We start from the raw sequence: 26,764 nt of genomic DNA on the forward strand, positions 1-26,764 counted from the left end.
CGTCCCAGTTTTCTCTCCGCCGCGCGCCACACGAGGAACGACTTGCAAAACATGAGCGGAAGAAATCTTTGTTTTCGCGCTGTGGAACGGTGCAAATCTTGCTGGTTTCTTTATAATCAGCGCCTCATCACACCAGGAAAGGTATGATGTATCAAAGTGTACAATTTCTAGCAACACATTTTGAACACATTTTAATCTAGTAAAATAATATTGAGACTGGACGGGTTAAGCTTGGAATTGAGTAAAAGTATAAGTCTTGAACGAAATTAAATCTTATGTAAGTCTTTAGAATTTCATCACTTATTTTACCAACCCCCCTCCCAGGAGCAGGTTCTCACGAGAAGCAGTGATCCTAGCCTGCGTGGCAGGGTACACAAAAGTCAGTACCTGCCTACTTTCAAATTAAACATGAAAAATTCCCTGCACTGCATTCTTTCCTGCCTGACTCACCTCTTTCCTGCCTGACTCACCCATCTCCTCCTATTTACTCAGTGAAATGTTTGCTAGGTATCTTGTGTGTATAGACTTTTTATTCAGAAAGCAAGTTTTATAGATCTGAACAGAAATAAAATAATATTACCAGTATAAAGTGTTAGGGTAAAAGTCTGCATTCAGGCCGAGTGACCCCCATTGGGGCCAGAGCTTATCCCCCGGGGTGGGGGGGGGGTACTCCCATAAATTTTGGATAGGGGTGTGCCGCCAAGGTTCTTAAACCCTTACCCTATTTAAGGATAAAGAAAGCGAAAATTGATACCCTTTTTAAGGCCCCAAACCGAAAAATGACACCCTATTCAAGGGAAGGAGAAGCGTTCCGTGTTGACCCAAATAGCGGCTAACCGCGCACGGCCAAACACAAATCTTTATAAAATCGCTTTACTAATACTTGAACAGGTATTTCAGTTTTAAGATACCTTTTTTTCGTTTATCTGGGCGTTTATTAAAGCTGATAGAATATAGGTACCCTATCTAAGGATCACACCAGGAACAAAATGCCAAAAGGACCAAAAATGATACCCTATTTAAGGACCGAGAACCTCAAAAACCATACCCTATCGGGTGGCACATACCTATATAGCCGATATATGGGAGTACCCCCCCCCCCCCCCCCCCGGGGCTTATCCCGGTTGTTAAAGCATGAAGTGACCAAGAGTACATGTACCGTATATATGTCTACTGGGTATCTGGACGACTCGCCCCCCAGAAAATTCGCCCCAGGCAACTCGCCCCCAATCGTAAGACAATATTATTTGTCCCCGACTTGTGTTTTGGTAAAAGAGAGTGAAAACCTGAATATTTCTCGTTCTTAAAGCGTGTGCAAAGAGAGATAGCTTTAGCAAACTGTTCGTTAGCAAAACGACTTGTAGGCAAAATTGAGGCGAGTTGTCTGGGGCTAGTTGTCTGGGGGGCGAGTTGTCTGACATTCGTCTACTGCTCCCTGGATGGGATAGTGGTCCATTGCAGGGTCCCCCCCCTCCCCAGCATTCAATTCACTGGCACCCATTCCTACACCTGCTAGCTGGGTGTAGAGAGGCACTATTATGAGAGTTGCTTTAAACAGAACAGTTATTTTCTGACAATCATTGGTTCATGTCATACTGGTTTTCTTAAACATAAAGATTTACCCATCTTTTGTAGGTACTGTGCTCCAATTTAAGCACAAGTCACAAGGAACCATCTGAAGTTGAAAATGACAACAGTCCCACAGCAGAGAAACATGGTTATGGACAAAGTAGTTTTAATAAACGTGACAAGGAAGCTGCTGGTTTATTTTATCTTAACACAGTCTGTTTACCTGAACAGCTGGAGAAGAACCTTCAAAAATATCTAAAAAGTAAGGTGATTTTAATCCTCAAAAGTTTATTATTATTATTAAATTATTATAATTATTATAAATTATTGTAAATTCAGTTATGTCTAGACAAGTATATTAACTAAGATTACTGTTGCTGAACTGGAGCCAAAAACAAAGATCCAAATGCACTCTTTAGTTTTGAATAATTTTAAATAGGAGATAAACTTGAAAAAAGGCAAAGTGAAAGGCATAGCATCTTACATAGCGGTTGCTACTGCAGGAGAAGTAAATAGGTAAAGGTGAAAAAGGTAAAGCCTCCAGCTGTTGAGCCAAGTGGCTCATCAGGCTGGAGCTTATCCCGGTTTCTATAGCATTAGAAGCTAGGAGTATTTCTACACCCTTCCTACATGGGATGCTAGTCCATTGTAGGGTTACCCCAGTGGGGGAAGAGGCACTATGGGAGTAAATTGTTTTGCCCAAGAACACAACACATTGCCCTGGTCAGGGCTCAAACCCAGACTGCTCAATCAAGAGGCTGGCACACTAACTATTTGGTACTCCCAGGACAAGTAAATAAATACTTACCTTTTAAAGTGCATATGAAGCGAAATCAACTTTTGTTTATTTCGAACGTTCTGTATGTTTAAGACACTATCCCAAAGTTTGAACCTTATCAAGAAAAAACTCGCAATTTTATAAGGCCTGAAAGTTGCGCTATTTTGCCCTCAAAATTGTCCTTCAAATCGCGCGGTCAAAATGGGCTGATGACGTATTGTTGTGGACAAGATTCTTGGAATCAAAATGGGCTGATGACGTATTGTTGTGGACAAGATTCTTGGAATCAACATGGCGGAAAGAGGGAAACTAAGGTAAACTGCGAAGAGGAGAAAGATATTGCGTGGCTGGTGCCCCAAATAGTCTAAGTTGTACAAATTTCCTTAGTTACCTTGTTATTAGCGACTAAAGCGTGATCAAGCTGTCCACAACAATACGTCACAAGCGCATAAACTCGCCCCAGTCTTCTGGACATTTTTAAACAGAAAATAAGGCTTTTTGCAGCGCCGAAATCAGGACCAAATTTTATTTTTTACAGTGCTGCGCGCCGAACCGTGAACACCTAACAAAGTTTCGTACAAGTTTTTGACAAGTTTGATGAGTTGTCTCTGTCGACCAATCAGCGAACGGGTTTGAAAAAGCGCGGGATTTCATTGAGTCTATCGAAGTGTAAAGTTTCGACAGGCGCGGACGGAAAAAGAAGGAGCATTTATATTGAACTTGAAGATATGAATGCTTATCAAAACAATGTTTGTAAGTATTTCACAGTTCGTGGAATTTATTTTTCTGTATTTCGTATCGTGTTCTGCCGCGTGCGAGTTTATTGCTTCTTTTTAATTTTGCGCTTCTTATACAGCTGATGTGCAGCTACGAGTGAACGCGTATGGTGGAATATTCGATAATGGTAGAGTTTTACCAAACATGTACAGGGAAAGAATATTAGATCTCTATGACGAAGGATGGGGCCAGCGACAAATCTCGCGAGAACTTCGCAAGAGTGTGAGTTACGTCAATAAAGTAGTGAGCCGTTACAATGAAGCAAACACATCCCTTCGTCCAGCTAAAAGTCACAATGAAAGCCGAAAGATCGATCAAGATGCTTTAGATTATATAGAAGTCCAGAAACTGATAAAGCCAAGCATTTATGGCCGAGAACTTCAAGAACGGCTTTTGCTAGATGGCGTTGTCAATCCCGCGGACATCCCAAGCGTTTCGCAGATAAACAAAGTTGTTCGCGAAAAATTGATTATGACAAGGAAAAAGATCAGTGTTATTCCTGTTGAATCTGCGACGCCACATAATTTACAACGCATTGATGAATATCTGACCGAAATATCAAACATAAACGCAACAAACCTGCACTTTTTTGATGAATCAAGTGTGATCAAAACGACTGGGAACAGGATATATGGAAGTGCTACATTAGGCCAAGCTGCGTTCGAAATGCAGCGCTACGCATCAAATGCCAATTACACGCTTAATCTTCTCCATTCTTTCCTTGGTGTTGACTATTACAACATCGTAGATGGTCCCTCAAACGGAATGGAGCTTCTGCAGTTTTTTGATGAAGCACTACAACTCGAACGCAGAGATGGAAGCGCTGTTTTGGAGCGCGGTGACTGCGTAGTTATGGATAACTGCGGTTTCCACCATGGACACCACATCGAGCCTGTCCTGAGAAAATAATATGCTAACTGATTGTGGAGTGCGACTCATTTACCAACCTCCCTATTCTCCACAATTCAATACGTGTGAGCTGTGCTTTCATCAGATAAAGGCATTTCTGCGAAGGCACCAGATGTTGGCAATGAACGAGACTAAAGTGGCGATAGCTGATGCGGTTCTAAACATTTCCCCAGCAAACTCATTCGCTCACTTCAAACACTGCGGCTATTTCTAGCCTTTTCATTACTAATATACTTGTATAATAACAAGTGAACATGTTTAATAAATATGAACCGGATACTATCTCGATCTTGTCAATGAAATTACATAAGAACTCAAGAATATTTATACTGTTCGATTTGTTTACATATTAAAAGACAGAGTATTGAATTCTTCCAAATATTTTCCAACATACTGAGGATAATGTCAATAAACGTTTTCTAAAAGGAACTACAAACAGCTCAAACTATATCCGAAAGCGTTCGGGCGTGCGAAAATAAATAAAACACAAGTTCATTCAATTCAACTTCAGTTCATTGCCGCGCGCCTTGTTTACACTAGGTTTGGCTTATAAATGTCCACGTTAGATTTCTCATACTGTTCGATTATTTTCGGTAAACGCCAATCCTCACTTTCATCCCAGTCAGGGACCTTTTTGAGTGCTCTCTGTAGAATAAGAAGATCACGATCCACAATATTTCTGTTACCAGTGCTGTATTTGAACATGTTCTGGGCTTTCAAGCGCGGTCTCATTACCGCGAAGAATGAGAATTTACGTCTTTCACGCGCGGCTGTGAATTTCTTGAAATTGGATTCCTCCTCGATAAACTTAGTTTCAAGAGTTTTGATTTCACGTTGAAGACCGGTGACCTTTTGCTTTTCTTCTGGGTGCTTGTCCTTTATTTTGCACCGATTGATATCGTTGCATGGAAGTCCAGAGCATGTTGTTTTAGTGTGCCCGCCTTGGTGACAATTGTTGCAAACTCAACCTCTTATCTCTCCAAGAGAGCGGAATTCTTTTTGTCTCTCATTCAGTTTCGCTAGTTCATCCTTTGCACTTGTTATTTGCACTCTAAGCATTTGAAGATTATCCTCGATTTCTTGTTGTTGGGTGTCCAAAGGGCTTTGCTTGAGAGATTTTGATGCCGCACTCTCTGGGGTAAACAACAACTGTTTAGGCTCCAAGGACGCACCGCTATTTTGATCCATATCGGGTTCCGATTCGGCTCGCTCCGTACGTCTACACTTTTTAGGCATTGGCGAATCAACCTCATTTGCTACGAGATAAATTTTCCTGTAGTCTTGATCCTTTACGGTTTTTGGGCTTCTCAGCATCTCCTGAAATGCGAAGCCATCAGAGCCGCAAAGATTGATAAAGTCTCCATCTTCGTCTCGGAACCGTATTCTAATATTTGAGGTTGGCAGGTGAGCTAAAGGCGAGCAGTGCCGCTTGACTTCAGATAAGAGTTTTTCCAAGGTGATATCGTACAGGAGAAAAGTGCTAAACCGCTTGTCGTCTCCGTATTCTACTTTGATCTGATAAGTCGCCATCTCGGAATAGAACTCGCGGGAAAGGTGCAAAACACTTTCAAAACCGCATGAGTCAGCGACTTCGCCTTCCTACGTATCCCGCCTTCTGATTGGCTCGGCGACCGGACAACTCATCAAACTTGTCAAAAACCTGTCAAAAACTTGTACGAAACTTTGTTAGGTGTTCACGGTTCGACGCGCAGCACTGTAAGAGTTAAAACTTTGCAGTTGTTTTTAATAACATATTGAAGGATAAAATTGTGCAAAAAAAATTTCGCTTCATATGCACTTTAAATTTCAAAGGACTATATTTTGACTTTATTCACCAATGTGAGTAAATGCCTACTTCTACTAATGTCCAGCTATATATATATTTCTGAAAACGTTTAATATGTGGTTTGAATTTTTTTTGAACCAATTTGATTCTTAGCTTTCTGTCTTTTAGATTGTATGATTTTTTAATCCTTTCTTTTCTTTTCTAGAATTCCCAAAGAAAGTGGTTGAAAATGATGGAAGAAAACTTGCAAGACACATTAAAAATCGAGGCCGTCCAACAGAGCAAACCTGGCAAAGATACAGGGAATCTAAAAGGCAAAGAGATATTTTGGCAGGTGTGTTAACTGTTGGGAAATGGAAATTAATGTGCAAAAAATGTAAAAATACTGTAAGTTGTGGATCAATCTTACCCTTGGTACAATGTGGTATTTTCCTTTGTTTTATATTTATTATCATATGTTACCATTAACCAGAGCAAGGGAAAATACCAAATTGAACCAAATCTCAAAGAGTGCTTAATGCAATTTGTTATTGTTTGATTATGCACAGCAAGCCAAGTTAATCCAGATGACATTTTGAAGTTGGAAAACCAACAAGCAGACACAGTATTTGATGATAGTGGTGACATTAGTGAGGACGAGGAAGATGAAAGGGACGAGCATGGAGTGACGGAGACAGATGATGAGCAAGTAGCGAGTGACAGTGAAGATGTTGATGAGAAAGATAATGATACAGACATGGAAACAAAAGAGACTGATAAAAATAGTGCTGCCTCCAATGATAAAAAAGTCAAGGCTACAAAAAAGCCAAAGGGAACTGAATACAAACTAATAAGGTAAGATCTTTATCTTGTATTCCTTTCCTCTTTGCCCTGCATCTGTAAGAATCCACTGAATTGAGTATGGCAACGTACCAGTTTGTTGGGTCCAACCAGTCTGACCGATCAAGAAAGTGGACCACCTCCAGAGGTGGTTGCAAATATTCTTGTTGGGCTGAACTGGAAGAGACGTTTCCATTTGACTTCTGACTGTGTTTTTTTTTTAAATTTTGGGTTAATGAAAGGCTGCTTTATTTCTGTAACAGGTATGGCGAAAGAGAATCTGCTGCTTATGCAGGGAGTCGCATACCAGCTGGTTATGGTGCAACACTAAGAGTGTTTCATGAAGTAAGTTAATGTGACAGGTATACTGAATGCAATTTACAAGCTAGGCTCTGATTTGCCATGTACCTTTTGAAAAAATGGAGACCAGTAAGGAGAGTTTGTATGTTGACTTACATCAAGTGCAGTGTCAGTCGTTGAGCTGTAATATGAACTCCATGCACTTACAAGTAATCAGATCTCCACCTTACAGCAAGATATACATACCTTACAGCAAAATATTAAGTAGCAGGAAGACCTCTGCAAGCTTGCTATCGCTTTTCTAAGGAGATCTCCCTTCCATTTCTACAAAGTCTATCAATAACTAACTAATAAAATGTTGGCTTGATTACGTGGAAGTGTTATTGTAAGGTTAATTTGAATTATTTCTCAAGGTTTACTCATATGTTTCTTTGTTTACTATCTATAGATAAGTCGCCGTGAGCCAGACTTCAAACCAGAGACTCTGTTAGATTTTGGTTCCGGCTCTGGATCAGCAACATGGTAATGTGGTAAAATGTGTAACCTGGGCATGAACCCCAATACTTCTGATCACTTGTTGAGAACTTTCTGTTTGTTTTTAAATTGTTGTTAAGTCCTCTTTACCTAAGTTCTTGAACAGCTTGGGTTTGGACTGGTTGACTGAATAAAGGAATATAGTAAGGATGGAACCTGACACTTTACAGCTGTATGTGGCAATAATAAATTCTATGTTGCACTTTCATACACATTTTTACAAGTCACCTTACCCTTTGTCACACCACCTTATCGCATGCCAACCCATTTAGTTTCAGTTACATACATAATATCTGTGGGAGGCGCGGTGGCCTAATGGTTAGCGCGCCGGACTCCGGAGTGAGCGTTCCGGGTTCGAGCCCTGGCTGGGGTCACTGTGTTTTGTTCTTGGGCAAGACACTTTACTCCCATAGTGCCACTCTCCACCCAGGTGTATAAATGGGTACCGGCGAAATAATGCTGGGGGGTTCCCTGCTATGGACTAGCATCCCATCCAGGGGGGAGTAGAAATACTCCTAGCTGCTTAATGCTAAGGAAACCGGGAGAAGCTCCGGCAGTATGCGCCACTTTGGCTCGAAGCTGACATAATATATACTGTCACACTATCACTATCAAAGTGTATAAGTTATTTTTGGGTGTGTGTATCACTTCATGTGTGTCCTCATTGATCAAACTGCAGGGCAGCCCATGAGAAATGGGGAGACTCAATCAGAGAATACCAGTGTGTGGATGTGTCTCAGGACATGAACAATCTTGCTGAATATCTCCTTAGAGGTACTTAAAGGTGTTAAACGTAAGATTTAATTTCATTGGTGACTGTATGTTCTAGGAATAACTTTTAGTAATATGATGTACATTTATGTTTGAGGCCATTAATTTTATTGTAGTAACATTTGTTGTGCTTTATTAAATACTCTTGCTGTACTCAGTCTCCTTCAACATTAATCCAACTGGCAGAGTCTTAGACACAACCGTGTGTACAGTGGAACCTCGATTTAACGAACCTCTATATAACAAAGTCCTCGGTTTAATGAACGATTTTCTTCAGCCCGTCCAAAGTTATAGTAAAATGTATGGAGCAGGACCTCAAAATAACGAACCTCGATATAACGAAATCCTCGTTATAACGAACACAATCCAGAGACCCAAGCGTAAAATGTACCTCGATATAATGAAAAAATGTCAACACACGACAAAAGATGAATGTGGAACAGACCAACAAAGATGAAAATCCTTTAATCCTGTAACAAGAGAACAAGTTCAAGTACATATGCTCATATCTATGTGCATATATTAGACATTATAAATGTTATTTTCAGAAATCGTCAATATCCGAAAATGCTGGGTTCGTAGTGCAGCGTAAAACTGTTAAAAATTGATTAACTATACCTTGATATAACAAACATTTTGGTTGTTTTTCTGCGAATTCGTTATATCGAGGTTTTCGATATAACGAACCCTCGATATGACGAACAAATTTCCCCAGTCCCTTGGCACTTCGTTAAACCAAGGTTCCACTGTAATTATTTTAATATTAATATTATTATTAATTCTTATTTTTTCAGTAACAATCAACTTTTATCAGACCTCTCTAAGTTAGCACACTAATATCATCAGGGCAAAGTAGATTTGACTCTTGTTCAATATTTTATTATTATTCAGGTGGTGAGGGATTGAAGCATTCTCTCTATATTCCAAGAGTTTATTTCAAAAGGTTTTTACCTGTTTCCAATTTGGTAAGTACACTTCTGCATACTACTAATAATTTCCAACTAATTTTCTCCTTTTGATGTCATGCAGGCGGTTGCATTACAATAGGGACTTCATTAAAACAAAATGATCACCCATGAACTTTACTCAGCTGTCTTCAACATCTTAATTTTCTCTTAAACTCTTTCACCCTCATTTCACCAATATGACTCATGTAACATATATTCAACAAGATATGTTGTATTTAATGATCACAAGTTCTTTCTTTATTGCTGTTTTATGAACAGATCACTTACAATGTTGTAGTGGCCTCCTATGCTCTCAGTGAAATACCAAAGACATCCCTCAGACAAATGGCAGTTAGAAGTTTATGGGGAAAAACAAGCGACTTCTTGGTGAGCTGTCTCTGTATTTTTTATGAAATAAACTTTTCTACTTATAAATGCTTAAGAATAATATTTTACAAAGAAATTTGCAATGCTTAGAAATTGTTGATATCTTTGTGACATCTTTCTGTCAGTTAATTTTATTTTATTTTTTAAATTTTTCACGTTACAAACTGTTCTCTTTTTTTGTTGATTGCAGGTTATTATTGAGCATGGGAATTCAGAAGGCTTTGAAATTACTTCTGAAGCTAGAAACTTAGTACTGAAGGTGAAAAACAAGATTGCTTACCTTACCTCCCAACCCCCCTCCTGCAGCACTCTGACATACTGTAGATTTCCTTCAGTTAAAAGGAAGGACAGCTTTAGGGATGAAAATCAGCCCCACGCCTGTTACTCTAGGGATCACTGATGCATCATTCCAGGTCATGCTGTGGTAGCAGGAGTAGGGCAGTGGTGAGAGCCCTCACCTCACACTAATGTGGCCTGGGTTCAAATCCTCCAGCCCTGGCATCATATGTGGGTCGCGTTTCTTGTTTGTTCTCATCCTTGCTCCGACACTTTTTCTCCGGTTTCTCTGGTTTTCCTTCATCCACAAAAACCAACACTTCTAAATTCCAATTCGATTCAGAATACACAGCCCCACAAGCTTTTAGCTTCTTTCAAAATAGTATTACACTGTCTAAATAAAGGTAATTTTTTTATTTATTTTTATAAGCAACTGAATTATTTGACCATCCTCGTAAAATTGTCTTCTTGTGCCAGATTTGGTCTAAAAATAAATTACAATTTGAGAGTATTGATTAAGTATTTTTTTTATATATTTTGAATATTTTCATAATACAGAGAGAAGACAGTGAACCAGTAGAAACAGAGGCTCCAGCAGGTGAGCTCAGTTGACTGTTTTGAAAAGTGTAGACTATTTACAGCTCTCTATTATCTCAAATTATTTTTCTTCGATCTTTGAACGTGGGACTAGCACGGAGAACTGGGCGCCAGCGCAAAATGCTGATGCTTTCGCGGACACGTTCTTTTGCGGTGAAAAAATAGAGAGGTTGTGAACAGTCTAAGAGAAGTGCAGAGAAGTTAAAGCTATAATGCCTATAACTAAAATCCGGTAATATACCAATGCTATAATACTGTTAACGCTATGGAATGTGTTATTTTTAGGCAAGGAATTTCAATACATTGATCCAACTGCAGAGGAAATGGACGACGGCTTTGTGTTTTCTCCAGTAAGTTTTTTTCAACTACTTTTGATATTTCAAAACTTCTTGTACTTCATGAAAGAACTGCTCAAATAGCCTTCATTAAAATGGTCACACACTAGAATTTCATACGCAGACTTGAACGTTAAAACCAGTTTGTATGGCATGAAGATTGAGTCTGGAGTGCAAATCATTCAGAACATTATCAGCACTGGGTGTGTGTTGACCGACTAGGGGATATTTTTGATTTTGACAAATCCAGCGGAATGTTGTGGTACCGGATTCTTTTTGCCGTTTTTGTAGGTGAATCCGAAATAAAAACGTATCCGGAGATTTTGAATGCAAAATCCAAAATGAATACATTGTACTTTGTATCCAAACACTGTTGAATCCGCAATGTTTTGTCGCTGGTATAAACAGGTTTTAAGAGCTGTAGCAACATTAATTTACCATGAAAATTTCTTCGTCTCCTGTTTTTAGTGTCCGCATGACGTCAAGTGTGCACGATCAGATGCTAAGACAAGAGATCATCCTTGTAACTTTGAGCAGAGAGTTCAGCTGGCATTTTGTCAGGTATGTGCGTAGTTATAACAAGGAAACACATCTTGTATATTTAATATCTAATTTCCCACTCTAGTCTATTGTTGTCTATTTTTAACAGAACGGGTAATTCGTGGAGACATTTAACGCTTATAGTCCAGTCTCTCTAGATAAACGTAGCGGTCGATTGCTTGCTGCAAAAAGTATAAATGTCTCTCTTTTCTCGAGTTAAATCTCGAAAAATCCGATATTGAGAACGATGTTGTTGTTAGTTCTGGTTTAGCTCAACTGAGTTATTCCCCCCCCCCCCCCCCCTCTTCACTTGTCAAGATAAACATAGCGGCCGATTGCTTGCTGCAAAAAGTATAAATGTCTCTTTTGTCGAGTAAAATCTCGAGAAATCCGATATTGAGAACGACGTTGTTGTCAGTTCTGGTTTAGCTCAACTGAGTTATCCCCCCCTCTTCACTCGTCCCCAAATCAAAATCAACCCCCCTCCCCCCTCTCCGCCCTGCAAAGGTAATACCTTTGGAACTTAAATGGGGATCGGCCAAAGAAATGGAACAACTTGTCCAGAGAAATCAACAGTGTACACAGTTTTGTGTGATATGGTTCAAGCTATTGACATCACGGCGGAAACTATAAACCCTGGCTATTTTGAATAGCATTTAACAGTGGCAAAAGTAATAATTGAGTCTACTCTCAAAGTTTATTAAGGCTTCTTTTCAAGTTATGTTTATACGAAACACTTTAAAAAGGCGTAATTATTTAGATTATCACATGCAATGCTGAATGCAACAGTTTAAACCCATTGCAATAATAAAAATTGCAAAAAATGAAATGAATTTACTTATTTTAGAAAATGAGCATTTTAACGTCTTAAAAGCGTACAGAGTTACTCTCTATCCACAGGACGATTAGTTTCATTTTACATGTAGCTTTATATTCAAAATTACAAACATAATTACCTACCGTCTATGTATAGATAAGTGCTGCAAGGGCTCGAAAACTAATGTCCCACCCTCTTCCTGCAAACACCACCCTCCTCCTGTACTTATAACCCAGTCTCTTAACGGCGTAACTCTGTGGATGGATGGATAATCTTTATTTAAACACGGTCAAATTCATCAGCTTACAACAATCTAATTATAATATATATACAAGAAAGAGGGGAAATATAAAAATATATGTACAAATATAAAAAGCTACTTTCCACGAATGCCGTGCCCTAGAGTATTTGTTCAATTAGTTTTTTAAATTGCCCAAGGGACTCTGCTTGTCTTACATTAATAGGAAGACTGTTCCGCAAGATGGCGCCACTGTACGTAAAGCTGTTTTTGTAATAGTTAGTGCGCGGTAATGGAACATTGAGTTTGTTTTCAGAGTCCCTTAGGTTGTACGCGGTTTCTCATTTTTCAAATTTAGACGATAGGTAGTCTGGAGCCAACTCGTGCAGAGACCTGTAAACCATCGTGGCTCTTTGAATTTGCTGCTGGCGAGCTAGATTTTTCCATCCTAGAATTTCAAATAAATCACCAGCGTGCGCGTCATAGTTTGAGAAGGTCAAAACACGGTCTGCTCTATTCTGTAGCTTTTGTAGCTTGTTTTGCAAAGTAATCCCACAGTTTCCCCAAACAGTACTGCAGTAGTCGAAATGCGGTTGTATTAAAGATCTGTATATTAGGTGTAAAGTTGCTTGAGGGATCAGGTGCCTTTCTCGTTTTAAGGCCCCAATCCCAGAAGCAATTTTCTTTGTTAATTTCTCGATATGACTACTCCAATAATACTGTCTTCACTTTTGACATTTTGACAAACGGAAGATCAAGGCTGGTATTTGTCCCTCGGACACGCTGGAACCGTTAGTATCTTTTGATGACTTTTTAAAGGTAACTGTGACGCCAGAACATGAAGCACTTGTCATACCATCATTGTGAGCAAACGACCCTGCACCTGCCGTTATTTCCGCAGTTGCAGTGTATAGGATACCTGCACGGATAGAAATCTCTTGTGAAAAGTGCACCTCAAATGTCTTGACAGTAGATCTGGTGTTGTAGGACCCAGTCCTTTGCGCGATCAAAGAACTCCCGTGATACAAACCAATGGTAACCTGATAAACGCTTTTAATGCCCCACAGACGGTATCCTTGTAGAGTGACGTCACCATTAGTTTGGAAATCAATTGCGTCAACACGTCCAGGACTGTATCCCCAGCCTGAACCTGGACTGTCGGGTCGTCGGCTGCGCCAGCAATCACAGTTTACTGGAAAGAAAAGCTGACATGAAAAACAACAGCAACAACAACAGCAAATAATAAGCATTTTTAATCCAACATGCACGAGAACCTAGTTCGTTATATTTCCAAATTGACATAGAAACAGTTGTCACCTTCTAGTTCATATTAAATTATCATAATTAATTTTTTCTTCTTGGGCACCTTTCTTGTTACAGAAGGACAAGTTGCTTATCACCTTTTGACTTACATCACCTCACTTGTCAGACTTGTTTCCACTTAAACGTTACTTAAGCTCTTTACACTGCGTTCGCTTATGCCAGTAGTACCCGAATAGTAGCTGGAAAGTAGTGAATTCACTCTAACTTAATTTAAAGTAAAGAGCTGTAAAGTAACCCACAATTTCCTTCTTAACGTTCGCCCAAGAAAGGAAACCGGGGACCACACGAGGCAAAGACACCGAGGTCAAAAAAATTTTTTCTTTGCCTCACGTGGTCTCCGATTTTCTCCCTAGGGCTAACGCTCAGAAGGAAATTCCTGTTTTTTGTTTGTTCGTTTATTTGTTTTTTTTTTTACTGCACTTCAAATTACCTTACAGTTGCAGACAGTTGTTAATTCTCTACTTTCCAGCTTCTATTATAAGTGCTGTACAGCGCTACATTGCATTCGCAGTTGTACCCGAATAGTATCTGCTTCGCATTCTTCGATCGTTAACAAAAACAGGCCGACCATAGCTATAGAAGGGTCTAAGAGGGAGGAAAACGTTATGTGGCCTGCAACGTCTCTGACGAATCCAGTCATTACCTTTCTTGTTCAAACTTAAATATTTGCATTAGATTGTTAAGTCCTGGGGCGCGGCGAATGGCGTCGAAAATTTAAGAAAGTACAAACCTTTAGGTTGTTGTTGTTGTTGCTGCTGTTGCTGTTGTTGTACAACCACGTTCATCTTGGCTTTCTTTGTACCCATGCTGTTTGTTGCTACGCATTCGTAAAATCCACTGTCGCCAGGACTCAAGTTCTTTATGGTAAGATTACCTCCGTTAATTACAGTCTTCCCTGAAGGCAACGGTATTACCAATCTAGTCCAGTTTAACACAGGAGGGGGAAACCCTTCAGCATGACAAGTTTCTCGTAACGTCGAGTGCTCCTTTGGTGTGATGAGTGATGGAGGCAAGGAGGTGAAGATTGGAAGACCTACGTAAAGAAATTGAAAACCAAACATACAAAATTAAGGGCCTGTTTACATGGAGGTGGGGGACCCCGGGTAGGTGAGGTAACCCGCCCAGCCGTAGTCGAAAATTAGCTCGCGTTTACATGCAATTTTATCACCCCGGGATCCCGGAGTGACCTTTTCACGAGGTTAGCACGTAAACAGATACCCTGGGTATGAAGACATGACTGACACCGGAAACCGCGCAAGAAAAGCCTCTGGCACCCAGGGTAGTAAACAGACAAAATTGCTTCGTATATTTTTTTTCTCTTGTTCCTTTCAGTGGTTTCATAGACTCAATGACTGAACTTCGAAGGCAATACAATGACATATTTTCGTATAGAGCAAGCCAGGTCGGCCTTGAAATAAATTCCATTGAAGTCGCATATCGCATTTCGTTTTGTAATCTTTTATATTTACGGTTGATTTCTCCCATCTTGTGCTTATTCGACCGATTAGTTGATTAGGCAAAGTATCAGAAGTCGAAGCAGTTGTCGAATTCATTGTTGTTTATAGTCGAAGCGTGAGACTCGCTCGGGCCTACGCTTGATGCTTCATTTTCACTTTTAATTCTTCAAGCATCTTTCGCACTGACGTTCCACATCGAGAAGATGAAGCTATAGGAAAAGCTCGCCGGGTTTGTAGCCGTAGCAGAAGCCGTAGACAGCCATATCTTGTGTAGTTTTCATATACCGCACTTTCTTCGATTAACCATGAGTCGACCCCGGGTAGGCGGGTTACCCCACCTTGAAACGTTTACATGGCAAAACACGACCCCGGCTGGGAGGGTTACCCTACCCAGCAGACCGGGCAACCCGCCTAGGCGGGTTACCCCACCTATCATGTAAACGCGATCGAGTAAAAATGAGAGTTTGTATGGACAGGCGGGTTACCTCACCTACCCGGGGTCCCCCACCTCCATGTAAACAGGCCCTTATTCAGGCCCTTATTCCTTATTTATTTGTGAATCTCCAGGCGTATGTCTGTCTGTCTGTTTGACTGTCTGTCTGTCTGTCTGTCTGTCTCTGTCTGTCTGTCTGTCTGTCTGTGCAAGCAAAATGCAAGAAACGAATAGTTTAAAGACAGTGAAATAAAAACAAAACAAAAAATTCCTGTAACAACATTGTTACAGAAAAAGTTATTGCGCCAGCTGTAGCCTCCTTCCATTGGTATGGTTTTTGGATCGTCACACGTACAATGGTCATAGCAACGGCCGTGAAGACGAGTGAAGTTTGTGCGCTTTGGCAGTGTCTGAACAGTGGTCAAGTCCTATTACTTGTTCTGGGGTTACTTTTCAGTACATTAACAAAGTCGTAAACAAAAAGAAACGTGTAACCACATTCGATAGCCTCCTTGGTTGTTAAAAGCCATGAAAAAGGCCTCTAAAGGTCATAATTGCAGGGCCGGGCGTAAGAAAAATTTTGTAAGTTAATATTCTCACCTTGAACAATCAAATTTCCAGAAGCTTCATGTGATCCAAGAATATTTGTGGCAACACAGGTGTACGTTCCAGCTTCACTGTAGTTCAAATGTTTAATGTTCAACTCTCCATTATCTTGGATCCAGTATTTAGATCCTGGCGCAAGCTTGCTGCCCTTGAATCTCCATTCGATTCTAGGAGGCGGATTTCCACCAGCCGTGCAATAAAACTTCGAATTTCCTCCTTCATCTCGAGTCTGTTCAGTTGGTGACATCATCACTTGTGGGGCAGATATTGATTCTCCAGGCCTTCCCGGTGGTCCTGGCATACCTTTCGGTCCCGGGACACCAACATCTCCCTTTTCTCCTCTCGGTCCAGTAGAACCTGTAAGTCCTGTTTTGCCTTGTTTACCAGGTGGCCCCATGACACCTTGAAGGCCAGTCCTTCCTCTCGTCCCTTTTGGTCCCCTCCTGCCACGAGACCCTTTTGCACCTCTTGCACCAGGGATTCCGGGGGGACCTGCAGGGCACACCTTTTCACTCGACTTGCAGTACTTGACGGGCATAAGTTGTTGCAATTGCTTGGTGATCTCGTTGCGTACTTCATCAATTGTTATGGAAGGAGTGTTGGAAGCTTGTCTACGATTTCTTGTTCTGGGAGTTGTTGATGGCCATTTCGACGTATTTTTAACTGCAAAATAATTTTAGGGGAAGTTGTAATAACAAACGCGTAAACATGTCTTACATAATGATCCTATTAAATAACACTTTTTAAAGTTTGTGTGGCTGGAAGATCTAGAAGTGGTGTCTCCCCTATATCGTTAACAGCAGAAGTATGGCAATGAAATTGTTTGGTGGTAAAGCATCCGATACAAATTGCAAGAATCGTCCATTGTGGATCTGCCAGCGTTTTGCGTGATTGGGCAGAACACTGAAAGCAACTGTTCTTTCCCTGCTTGCAACTTGTTTTCGTTACACACGCTTCTTCGCCAAGTTGTGACGGTTCCGTGGCCATAGCAACCTTGGCTTGATAAGCTTCTGTACCCAGAGTTCAAGATTTTTCGGTTTTAATGATATTTTTGGAAGTACGAGTCTTATCTCCAGTCTTTTAAGAGTTGCGTGACACGTTGTTAACGTTTTGGGTCACATTCGGGTTTGTATTCCTTTATTCCTATTCAGAGGTTACGGCCTCAAACGCTATATTTTGTGCAGGACAACATATCACGTTACAATTTCACCTATGGTGATACGTCTGGCATATAAAACACAAAATAACCTTTTACTAAGAAGACTGGCTGTTCAGTTAAACCTTGTTGTTTTCTTTAAGATTTTATAAAGAGTAAAACGTGTATGGGACCTTAAAATTAGATTCATAAGTTGAGTGCTCCAGCTGAATCAGACACTACTTGGGTTACAACCTACATTTGTATTTAGCTACAAAAGTCCTAAAATCGGGAAAAGGTACTCACTTCCATTTGCAGATAAATCACAAAAATATAATACTGCTTTTGTCTCTCACTGAAGAGACTTCGACATTACAGGCGAGGAGTCGGAATCTTGCATTTGAAGGAACTCAATCTAGCACAAATTCATACGATCAATAAAACAAACAACTTACAGTTCACTGCAAAAAAATTCTTACCTTTGTGATAATAAAGCTTCTTTTCAGGTTTCGCGGTCTTTTTTAAAGGAGAAGTTCACTCCAGAAATCGTATTTTTTTTGTTATCACCAATAAAAAGTTCACATAAAGGTTAGCTACTCACCGAAGTTTCAGCTTCTGAAGTGCATGTTTTCCTAACGAAATTCGTCTTCAAAGAAGCCCAAAATTCGGCTTCGCGAGCCGCCATTTTGAAGCTGAAACTTAGCAGCCTGGCCTCATTCGTGACGTCATTCCGTCCAAGCGATTTTGCGCGGCTGCCAAGCTTGTTTAGAATTTATAAGCACGAGGTGATGGCTGCTCTAGAACCGTATCGTTTCGAGCCAGAACGTGCTCATAATCCCCGTCAATAGCCACAGTGACAATGATAAAGCAAACGATCAGTTAGGAGGTACATTCTGGCGTACTTGTGAGCGATGTGAAGTCATGCCGACCCAGAGAGAATGTGTTTGTTGCCGAGATGAGCCAAAGTCAGAAACCAAGATGGAAGGTAGAATTTGTATATCAGTGGACGTCGTGTTTGTTGCAAAAGGAAATTAATTTTTAATTGTCAACTGCTTTGAGTGGTTAAAAATAAAGCCGCATACTTGCGTTTTTGGATCTGATTGTGTCTGTTTTTTATTATTTTTAATACTGCTTGGCGGCGTGACACGAAGGAATATCTTGTATCACTGAAAATGAGGACGCTTCGATAGTGTGTTTTAAAAATCGAGCGGTGCTAGGAACTGCGATCGTAGGTTTCCAATAGATATTGTAAGAGATCGTCTTTACCTTAACCGATGCAGAATCGGTGAGAATGTTTAAAAATTAAAGTAATGACTAGTGTAGGAGTTTGCAAACTGACCTGAGTGCAGGCTTGTCAATTGGCATTATTTATTCGAATTCTATTCAGTATAAAAAGCTTAATATATGGATTTCACATGTTCTGAGCATATTGAAATTAGATTTACTAAATGCCTGTATTATACTGAATCTAAAATTTTGCGGCAAGATTTCCGCACAGCCCCCTACATTAATTATGCATACAATATTCTGACTGATTCGTTCTTTTCATGATTGCTGTTTATGTATAGTGATGGTATGAAATAGTTTCATACATAATTAATGTAGGGGGCTGTGCGGAAATCTTTCCCCAAATTTCTTTGTGCTTTTAAATATACCACATCATATGTTTTGAAAACATTTGTATGAAATTTATTAGTTTACCAATATTATAACTGTTTTGTATATAATCCAAATGCAAAATATTGATATTACACTTATTGTCATTACAATTTTACACATCTAAATTGCCCATTGTTATCTCCAGCAACTATATATCGCTATGCTGCTTACCGTCAGTAAATGTGGTGGGTGTATGGAAAGCTGGGTAGGAAGAGAAGGAAGGAGATTCCAGCCTGTGATTTCCTGGTCATTAGAAAACCAGTCACAGAATTAGATTTTTTTAATATATATTTTTTTTGGATGAGCTTCAAATGTGGCTCCAGCTCAAGTGTTGAACATGTATGTAGACTCAGCGTTAAAACCATACCTTGTGAATATGTTTTGATGGTGTGTAATTTCACAATACTGAAGCTGCTGTTGGGGTTGCAGTTTACAGTGTGGGTCTGAAGTGGTTCCTCTTCTGTCACAAGTGTATAAGTGTTGTAAAAAGTAAATCTACAAATAAACACTTAATTTTACTGAATGGGGTCCATGCGAATAATTTTAACAAGGCTGGTTAATTAGGATCATTTTTATTAGGTCCAACTTTCATTTGAGATGGATAAGACTCTCCAGTGGTCATGTACCCTACAGTCAGGCATGTCACTAAGGGCCGGCTCCCAGCTAATTTAACCGGCTGAAATTTCACATGAAAACAAAGACTTAGGTAAACTTTTAGAGCTGCCAAGGCCAGAAAAGCCAGCTGGTTTTGTTGATGAGCTGGCTAAGTGTTTTCTTAGAGCTCTACATCCCTGTACATTGTTTTAATTTATTAAATAGTCCCTAGATTTATCTGTGGATAACATAAGCCAGTCTTAGAATAACGTGTTTCTGTAGTGCATGGTATCCAAGCTTAAACTAAGATGTACTACTGATTATCTGTCTTATATATACAATCATTATCAATATTATTTAATTGTAATATTCTCTGCTCCAAGATAAATGTGAAGCTACATTCTCATTGCAAGTTAGTTATTTTCATGATCTTTTCCCCTTAATTAAAACTAATAAATTTGCAGAACCTGTTATAATACTTGTCACTTCTAGTGCATTACATAAGAATAATTTCAAACTACTGGCTGACCTTATGGCTAAGAGCAATAGAGATAGTATTAAAACTCTTTTTTGTGAAATTATTCAAAGCTGCTTTGAACTCAGTGGGTTAAAATTGAGAGACTTTTTCAACAGAATATTAGACACATATCAAGGAAAAACCACATTGTTATCTTCTTAATATAACCAATGCAAAGTTGGGTCGGCCATTGCCATATGTAATTCAGAAACAAGACATCAAGATGTCCACAAATCTGGAAATGCTTTCAAAATTAATGTCATAAAAGGATGCATCACTTTTTTTTACTAAATCCCTTTTAAAAAGTAGTTTTCTCCCTAGGAATTGGGCAGAATTTGGACTGTGGTTTTCAAATTTCAAAACCTGATTTGCAGAACTTCATTGTTCCCCCACATTACTATCACTTTTCTGTCTCTTTTCCAGGGCAAAAAATTAACTAATTTTGCTTTGAGAAGATTTTAATTTCTGTTCTGAGCAACCCGAGTCGGCTGAGCTCACCATTCTTTCCACGAATGCAAGAATGATGTTTAGTAGTCCATGTACGGCACCTTGAAGTGCTGTTGTGTTTCTGTAACAATTTGATAAAGGTAGCTACTGTTCAAGGAAATGAATGCATCACACTCACAGATTTAAACAAATTAATTCAAGGGTAAATCACTTTAATTAATGTTATGTTAAATCTTCAATTTTAAGCCAGGCAGCAATGATTTTTCTGTGGATCAAGCTAGAGAACAGAGAACATACAGACTGTATCACAGAGTGACAATTCCACAAACTTTTTACCACCAAGGGCCAGGTTACACAATGCATTATTTCTCCTAATGGAGACAATCCTTCTAATCATTTAATTCAATAAATACTGGATAAATACTAATTCAATAAATACTGGATAAATACTTTTTTTTTAACTATATTGTAATGCGCAATTGAAAATTTTTAAATTGATAATTGCGCAATATAAGTGAATTATTTATTATTATTATTATTCTTTCAGCTTCACTGAAATCACTTAGTTAAAGGGTGGTTTAGTTTTAAAATTTCTTCATTAAAACTCTAAAAAAAAAACTGTGTAAAACTCTAAATGAAACCTGGACATGAGCTGCAAGTCAGGGCAATATTTGCAGGCAGTACTGGTGTTTGAAGGGGAGCGTACATTAATGGCACCCTTGCTTGCGAAGAACTGATCTTCAACAAATTGGTAAGACTTTCCATAGATTGGTTTTGCAACCAACTTTTTCTGAAATTTAGGCCACTCGTTTATGTCTACTAATAATTTAATACAAGTGTTTTCAAAAAATATGATGTGGGATATTTAAAAGCACAAAAAAATTTGGAATAGAATTCGAATAAATAATGCTATTTGACAAGCCTGCACTAGTCAGTTTGTTAATATTAAAACATTCTCACCGATTCTGCATCGGTTAAGGTAAAGAAGATCTCTTACAATATCTATTGGAAACCTACGATCGCAGTTCCTAGCACCGCTCGATTTTTAAAACACACTATCGAAGCGTCCTCATTTTCAGTGATACAAGATATTCCTTTGTGTCACGCCGCCAAGCAGTAATTAAAATAATAAAAAACAGACACAATCAGATCCAAAAACGCAAGTATGCGGCTTTATTTTTAACCACTTAAAGCAGTTGACAATTAAAAATTAATTTCCTTTTGCAACAAACACGACGTCCACTGATATACAAATTCTACCTTCCATCTTGGTTTCTGACTTTGGCTCATCTCGGCAACAAACACATTCTCTCTGGGTCGGCATGACTTCACATCGCTCACAAGTACGCCAGAATGTACCTCCTAACTGATCGTTTGCTTCATCATTGTCACTGTGGCTATTGATGGGGATTATGAGCACGTTCTGGCTCGAAACGATACGGTTCTAGAGCAGCCATCACCTCGTGCTTATAAATTCTAAACAAGCTTGGCAGCCGCGCAAAATCGCTTGGACGGAATGACGTCACGAATGAGGCCAGGCTGCTAAGTTTCAGCTTCAAAATGGCGGCTCGCGAAGCCGAATTTTGGGCTTCTTTGAAGACGAATTTCGTTAGGAAAACATGCACTTCAGAAGCTGAAACTTCGGTGAGTAGCTAACCTTTATGTGAACTTTTTATTGGTGATAACAAAAAAAATACGATTTCTGGAGTGAACTTCTCCTTTAAAAGTATCGCAGATTCCGAGATCGGCTTATCGGACATTTCTTCATCAACTGCTGTTGAACCAGTCTCGACAAAACTCTTACTTGATGACAAAGTCTTCATCTGCTTTTCCAACGCTAACAGACGATTATTTGCGGACTCGTTCCTCAGCAAGTTCATTCCACATACAAATACCAAAATTAGCGACAGATATGAAGGTTTAACAGAGGGTAAAAACTCCTGAACTCGATGAGATTTGGGGGCCTTCAATGCTGACTCCATTTCTTAGGCTTCGCTGTATTTCAGAGAGGCAGGAAACGAAAGACAGTGGAAAATTGCCAACAAAACTTGATACAGTGGAACCCCGTTAATACGGACACCAAGGGGACAAGCCAAATTGTCCGTATTAACGGGGTGTCCGTATTAAGCGGGGTCTCAGAAAAAGTCACGGATACATGTTTTATCGACATAAAGACGCAGGCAAACGTTTATACGGCAACAAAACGTTGTTTAATTGTGCTATTACTGTAACAAATGCAAACTGTGAACTCTCTGACTAAAATTAATAGCTTTTACGAAAACCTAACGATTTAGTCAGATACTCGAACTAAACTTTAATAAACTCAACAGTGGAATTATTTAAAAAATTGCAACTTTACTAAAAACAAGAAACTAAACGCATTTCAACAGTAACAGAACGTTTTCTATAAAGTTTATTTTCTATCTGAAATTCTGACCGTAACCTTTCTTAAACTCTACAATCTTATTTACATGTAAAAAAGTCGGTAACTTTACTTTGCACGGAAGCTTTTAGCTTGTGACACAACGAGGCGGACTGAAGATTTGAAAAAGCCTTTGCAAATCACGTTATTAAGCTACTCTTTATAATAAAATCGTTTCAATTCGTCGAGTTCTGTCATTATTTAACCAGGGAGAAGTAAGGAAATAATCGCGACAATGAAAATTGACAGTGCACAGATAAACAGTGTCCGTAAAGCGGGGTTGACAATGTATGACAGTTTGTCACTTGGGACACAGAAAAGTGTCCGTTGTCCGTATTAACGGGTGTCCGTATTAAGCGGGTTAATTTTAGAGAAAATGTATGAGGTTTTTGTCGGGACCGACGAAACTGTCCGTAATACCGGGGTGTCCGTATTAAGCGCGTGTCCGTAAAGCGGGGTTCCACTGTACTTTTAACCCGCCTGGGCAGGGAAACAGCGGTGCTAATTTAATACGCTGATTAATTAATTCAACATTTGTTTTGGATGGAATTATCATGCACATAAAGTCGAGGCTGTTTTGAATTTTAATAAGACGTATCTTGAAATATAAGTAAAGAACTCCATAGTGTGAGAAGAAATGAAATACCACAACGAGCTTGTTTTTCTTATCATTTGATTGTAAGGCAGGCTCAGTGAAACCAACCTCGTTCCCAGGGTCTCTCGCCCCTCTCCTTGGGGGCGGAGAGAGAGCGACCCTGAGAACGAGGTTGGGTGAAAACCGCTCTTTGTTTACCCTGCACTGTATTTGATGTTATTTTATTTATTTATTTATTTATTTATTTATTTATTTATTTATTTATTTATTCAGAAAAACACCAGATTAAAGAAGAGGGGATTTCATACCGAGAGATTTTCTTATATTGTGCTCAGGAAGGGTGCGAGAGATGCAGACGGTGAGTTTGATCCGGAAACAAAAGGGGGCGGGGTGGGGGAGTTGCAAATGTGTGTGTTTTTGGAAGTGTGTAGGGAGGGGAGGAAGTTTGAGGGGAAAGTGAAGAGTGGATGGGGATTGAAAGTGACAGTGTAGGAGAGGAGGGAGGTGTTAAGGGGGTGGGGGAGTGTAGTGGGGCAAGGAAGTGCGGAGGGGAAGAGATGTGACAATTGGGGAGGGAAATACGGAGGCACAAGAGAGCAGACCATGCCTGAATGAAGGCTGAAAAACTTTGGAACTTTAGGTACATCAATGATTAACAAAAAATAACTTTTATGATGAAAATACGGTGTAACCACGTTATAACGAAAGGTCATGGGACTGGCAAAATATGTTCGCTATAACGAGGTTTCGTTATATTGGGTTTCTTTTTCATATATTTTACTATTACATGGGCACCTTGATTTAACGAACCTCTATATAACGAAGTCCTTGGTATAAGGAACGATATTCTTCGCCCCCAGTAATAGTAAAATATATGAAAAAGAACCCCGATATAACGAAACCTCGTTATAGCGAACATATAATGTCAGTCTCTTGGCCATTCGTTAAATCGAGGTTCCACTGTATGAAACAAAAAGGAAATAGTTTTGGTTAAACAGTTCACATTACGCAAAATGGAAAGACCTTTTAGTTGCAGTGTATAACGAGCCATCTTTGTGTAATGTTATCGAAAGAATATTCATCTCTTTTTTTTTCTTATTTCCATTCCTCAGAGAAGCCATGGCCTCGGGTTCTGGAACCAACGAAGAAAAGAAGGCGACACGTTATTTGTAAACTTTGCTGTAGTTCAGGTGAGTAAGGAACAACCATCCACTCCCGACTGTTGATGCAGTCCCCAGTATTCATACTAAACGTTGCTAAGCAACAAGACAAGTTGTCATAGCAACAAGCTGACGTGACAAGCATCGGTATTCCTCTAAGTGCCAATGTTATTTTTTGATTGGACGGTAAAAAGAATCAAAAAATTGTCGGTTTCTTTAAATATCCTTTTTTAAGGCACGCTGAAACGACATGAAAACGTTGGCTAACGTTTTCAAATTGCAATCTATTTTCATTCGAGCCATCCGTATCCAAACGCGCTTTTAAACAGTTTTAGTGCTCTAAAAGAGCAATTGTTGATAAAAATTGGATTATTATTTTTAGGTTTCCTATGGCACAAATATAAATTTGGGCTCTTCAAAAATCTGTCAAAATCCGTGACATAGTCCCCTTTGCAATGTACATCGCCTACATGATGAGTGGTGACACTTCACTCCAGTTATTTTATTAAAGAAAGAAAAAACTGTTTTGGATACATGTCATAAGTGTACCTTTAATTTGGGGGACATAAGATATTACCTTAGTTTTTTTGTTTTCAGGTGACCTGCAACAGAAGATTTTTACCAGAAAGAAAGACAGGTAGAGGCAATCTTCCTTATACAGTAGTGCAACTTGACATTGTAATTAGGGTTTGTGAAAATCCTGGTTAAAGCCCTGGCCAAATGGAGACGCAATAGTAGTCGCAAGTTCAACTTGCGTACAGACTTGCGTTGGGTGGCCAAACGGACACGCAAGTTTGCAAAAATTCATTTAATATGCTACGAGGTGCAATTCAGTATTTGAAGTAAACTGCAGAAAATGCGTTGACCGGCGATGGGTGGCCAAACGGTAAAAAAAATGCGTTAACTTGAGTGCAAATTTGATCTCGACCAAAGTGAACGCAAGTGCACGCAAGTCAACACAAGTGCACGCACACGCAAGTCCCGGCCAAATGGAGACGCAAGTGGTCGCAAGTTAGTTACGCAAAAACTTTGCGCAGTTCGTTCCCTGTTGTCAAAAAATATCCAAGCGCATGAGTATACTCTAGTAAACAGATTTTGTAGTTTGATTTATTTCCTTACGTATCGCTTGCTTCCACGGAAATGTACGGCTCGTTTCTTAACCTTGCCATTCTTAATTCTTCTGTTCATTGCAGTGACATTTACAAGTGTGCTCGGCACTTGACGAAGTGGGGTGATTTACTGCCAGATCCAGAGCACAGGGAAAGACCAGTAAAAAGCAGTTTGAATCGCTCAGCAAAAGCCAGCTCTTAGCTCAGTAATGAAAGTGATGTCCATTAAGGGTGAACAAGAGAGGATAAGGAAATGAAGTGTGGAAATTTCCCACGCTACAAAATTGTCAAGTTCGAGAAATGAATATGTAAATGTATAAATAAAAATGCAAAGTTTATTTTTTCTTGTCAGTGTTTTCTTTGCCAGTGAGAAGAGTAAATCCAAAATTAGACACAAATGAACTGAAGTATGCGCTGTCGACTTTGCCTAGCTGTCTTGCTCCTTTGTTTCTGATTTTCGGCTAAGTTAGTAGGCTCGATTTCCGCCGCACTCTCCATTCCGGTCTTCCCCGAACAACGGCTGTTTAATCTAGCCTACTGACTTAACTCCCTGAAAATAGTTTCACTGTTTGAAGAAGCATGTGATGAAACTAATGGGATATACTTTTGTGAATGGTTCTGATCTTCACAACATTACAAAGCCTCCATAAACGTCAGTCAGTCTTCGTATTTTTGCCATTGAGCAATTTGGCTAAGATAAAATTTATATGAACTTTAACTAGCTCACCAAGCTCACTTATTGCATCTTGAGAAAACATACTTTTTTCATAACATTTTTATGAACTTCCTCTTTTAATATTTTCCATACTTTTTTCAGGTCTGTTAAACTTTTTAGCAGATTTCCAAAATACTTTTTCAAGCAATCCGTATTGTACGAATCATGTTTTATAAGTTCTGGGCGCCTGTTTATTTTTGGGCGCGTATTTG

General features: G+C 39.4%; 2 protein-coding genes and 1 pseudogene across 3 annotated transcripts; 1 reads left to right on the plus strand and 2 right to left on the minus strand.

Annotated features, from left to right (window-relative positions):
- LOC144649366 (ribosome assembly protein METTL17, mitochondrial-like) lies at positions 1-26,175 on the plus strand. The gene is made up of 17 exons (XM_078508857.1): positions 1-141; positions 1,636-1,831; positions 6,025-6,153; positions 6,368-6,653; positions 6,902-6,983; positions 7,387-7,460; positions 8,152-8,246; positions 9,135-9,208; positions 9,470-9,577; positions 9,768-9,836; positions 10,412-10,451; positions 10,736-10,800; positions 11,254-11,346; positions 23,842-23,926; positions 24,681-24,758; positions 25,326-25,365; positions 25,922-26,175. Exons 1-17 carry the CDS (start codon positions 52-54, stop codon positions 26,037-26,039), a joined length of 1,722 nt encoding a protein of 573 aa, XP_078364983.1. The 5' UTR covers positions 1-51; the 3' UTR covers positions 26,040-26,175.
- LOC144649367 (uncharacterized) lies at positions 4,018-5,767 on the minus strand (annotated as a pseudogene).
- On the minus strand, positions 11,856-17,854 carry LOC144649364 (uncharacterized). 2 transcript variants are annotated; one of them, XM_078508856.1, is made up of 5 exons: positions 17,814-17,854; positions 16,194-16,862; positions 14,434-14,736; positions 13,090-13,572; positions 11,856-12,394 (listed from the first exon to the last, which is right to left on the minus strand). In XM_078508856.1, exons 2-4 carry the CDS (start codon positions 16,735-16,737, stop codon positions 13,106-13,108), a joined length of 1,314 nt encoding a protein of 437 aa, XP_078364982.1. In that variant the 5' UTR covers positions 16,738-16,862; positions 17,814-17,854; the 3' UTR covers positions 11,856-12,394; positions 13,090-13,105. The 2 variants fall into 2 exon arrangements, with proteins under 2 accessions (XP_078364982.1, XP_078364981.1); XM_078508855.1 differs by lacking the exon at positions 17,814-17,854 and having other exon boundaries at positions 13,090-13,585; positions 14,477-14,736; positions 16,194-16,926.
- Positions 26,176-26,764: the final 589 nt, after the last annotated feature.

Source organism: Oculina patagonica, chromosome 4 (genome assembly GCF_052425735.1).
Source record: "Oculina patagonica isolate OP01 chromosome 4, crgOcupat, whole genome shotgun sequence".
NCBI lineage: Eukaryota > Metazoa > Cnidaria > Anthozoa > Scleractinia > Oculinidae > Oculina > Oculina patagonica.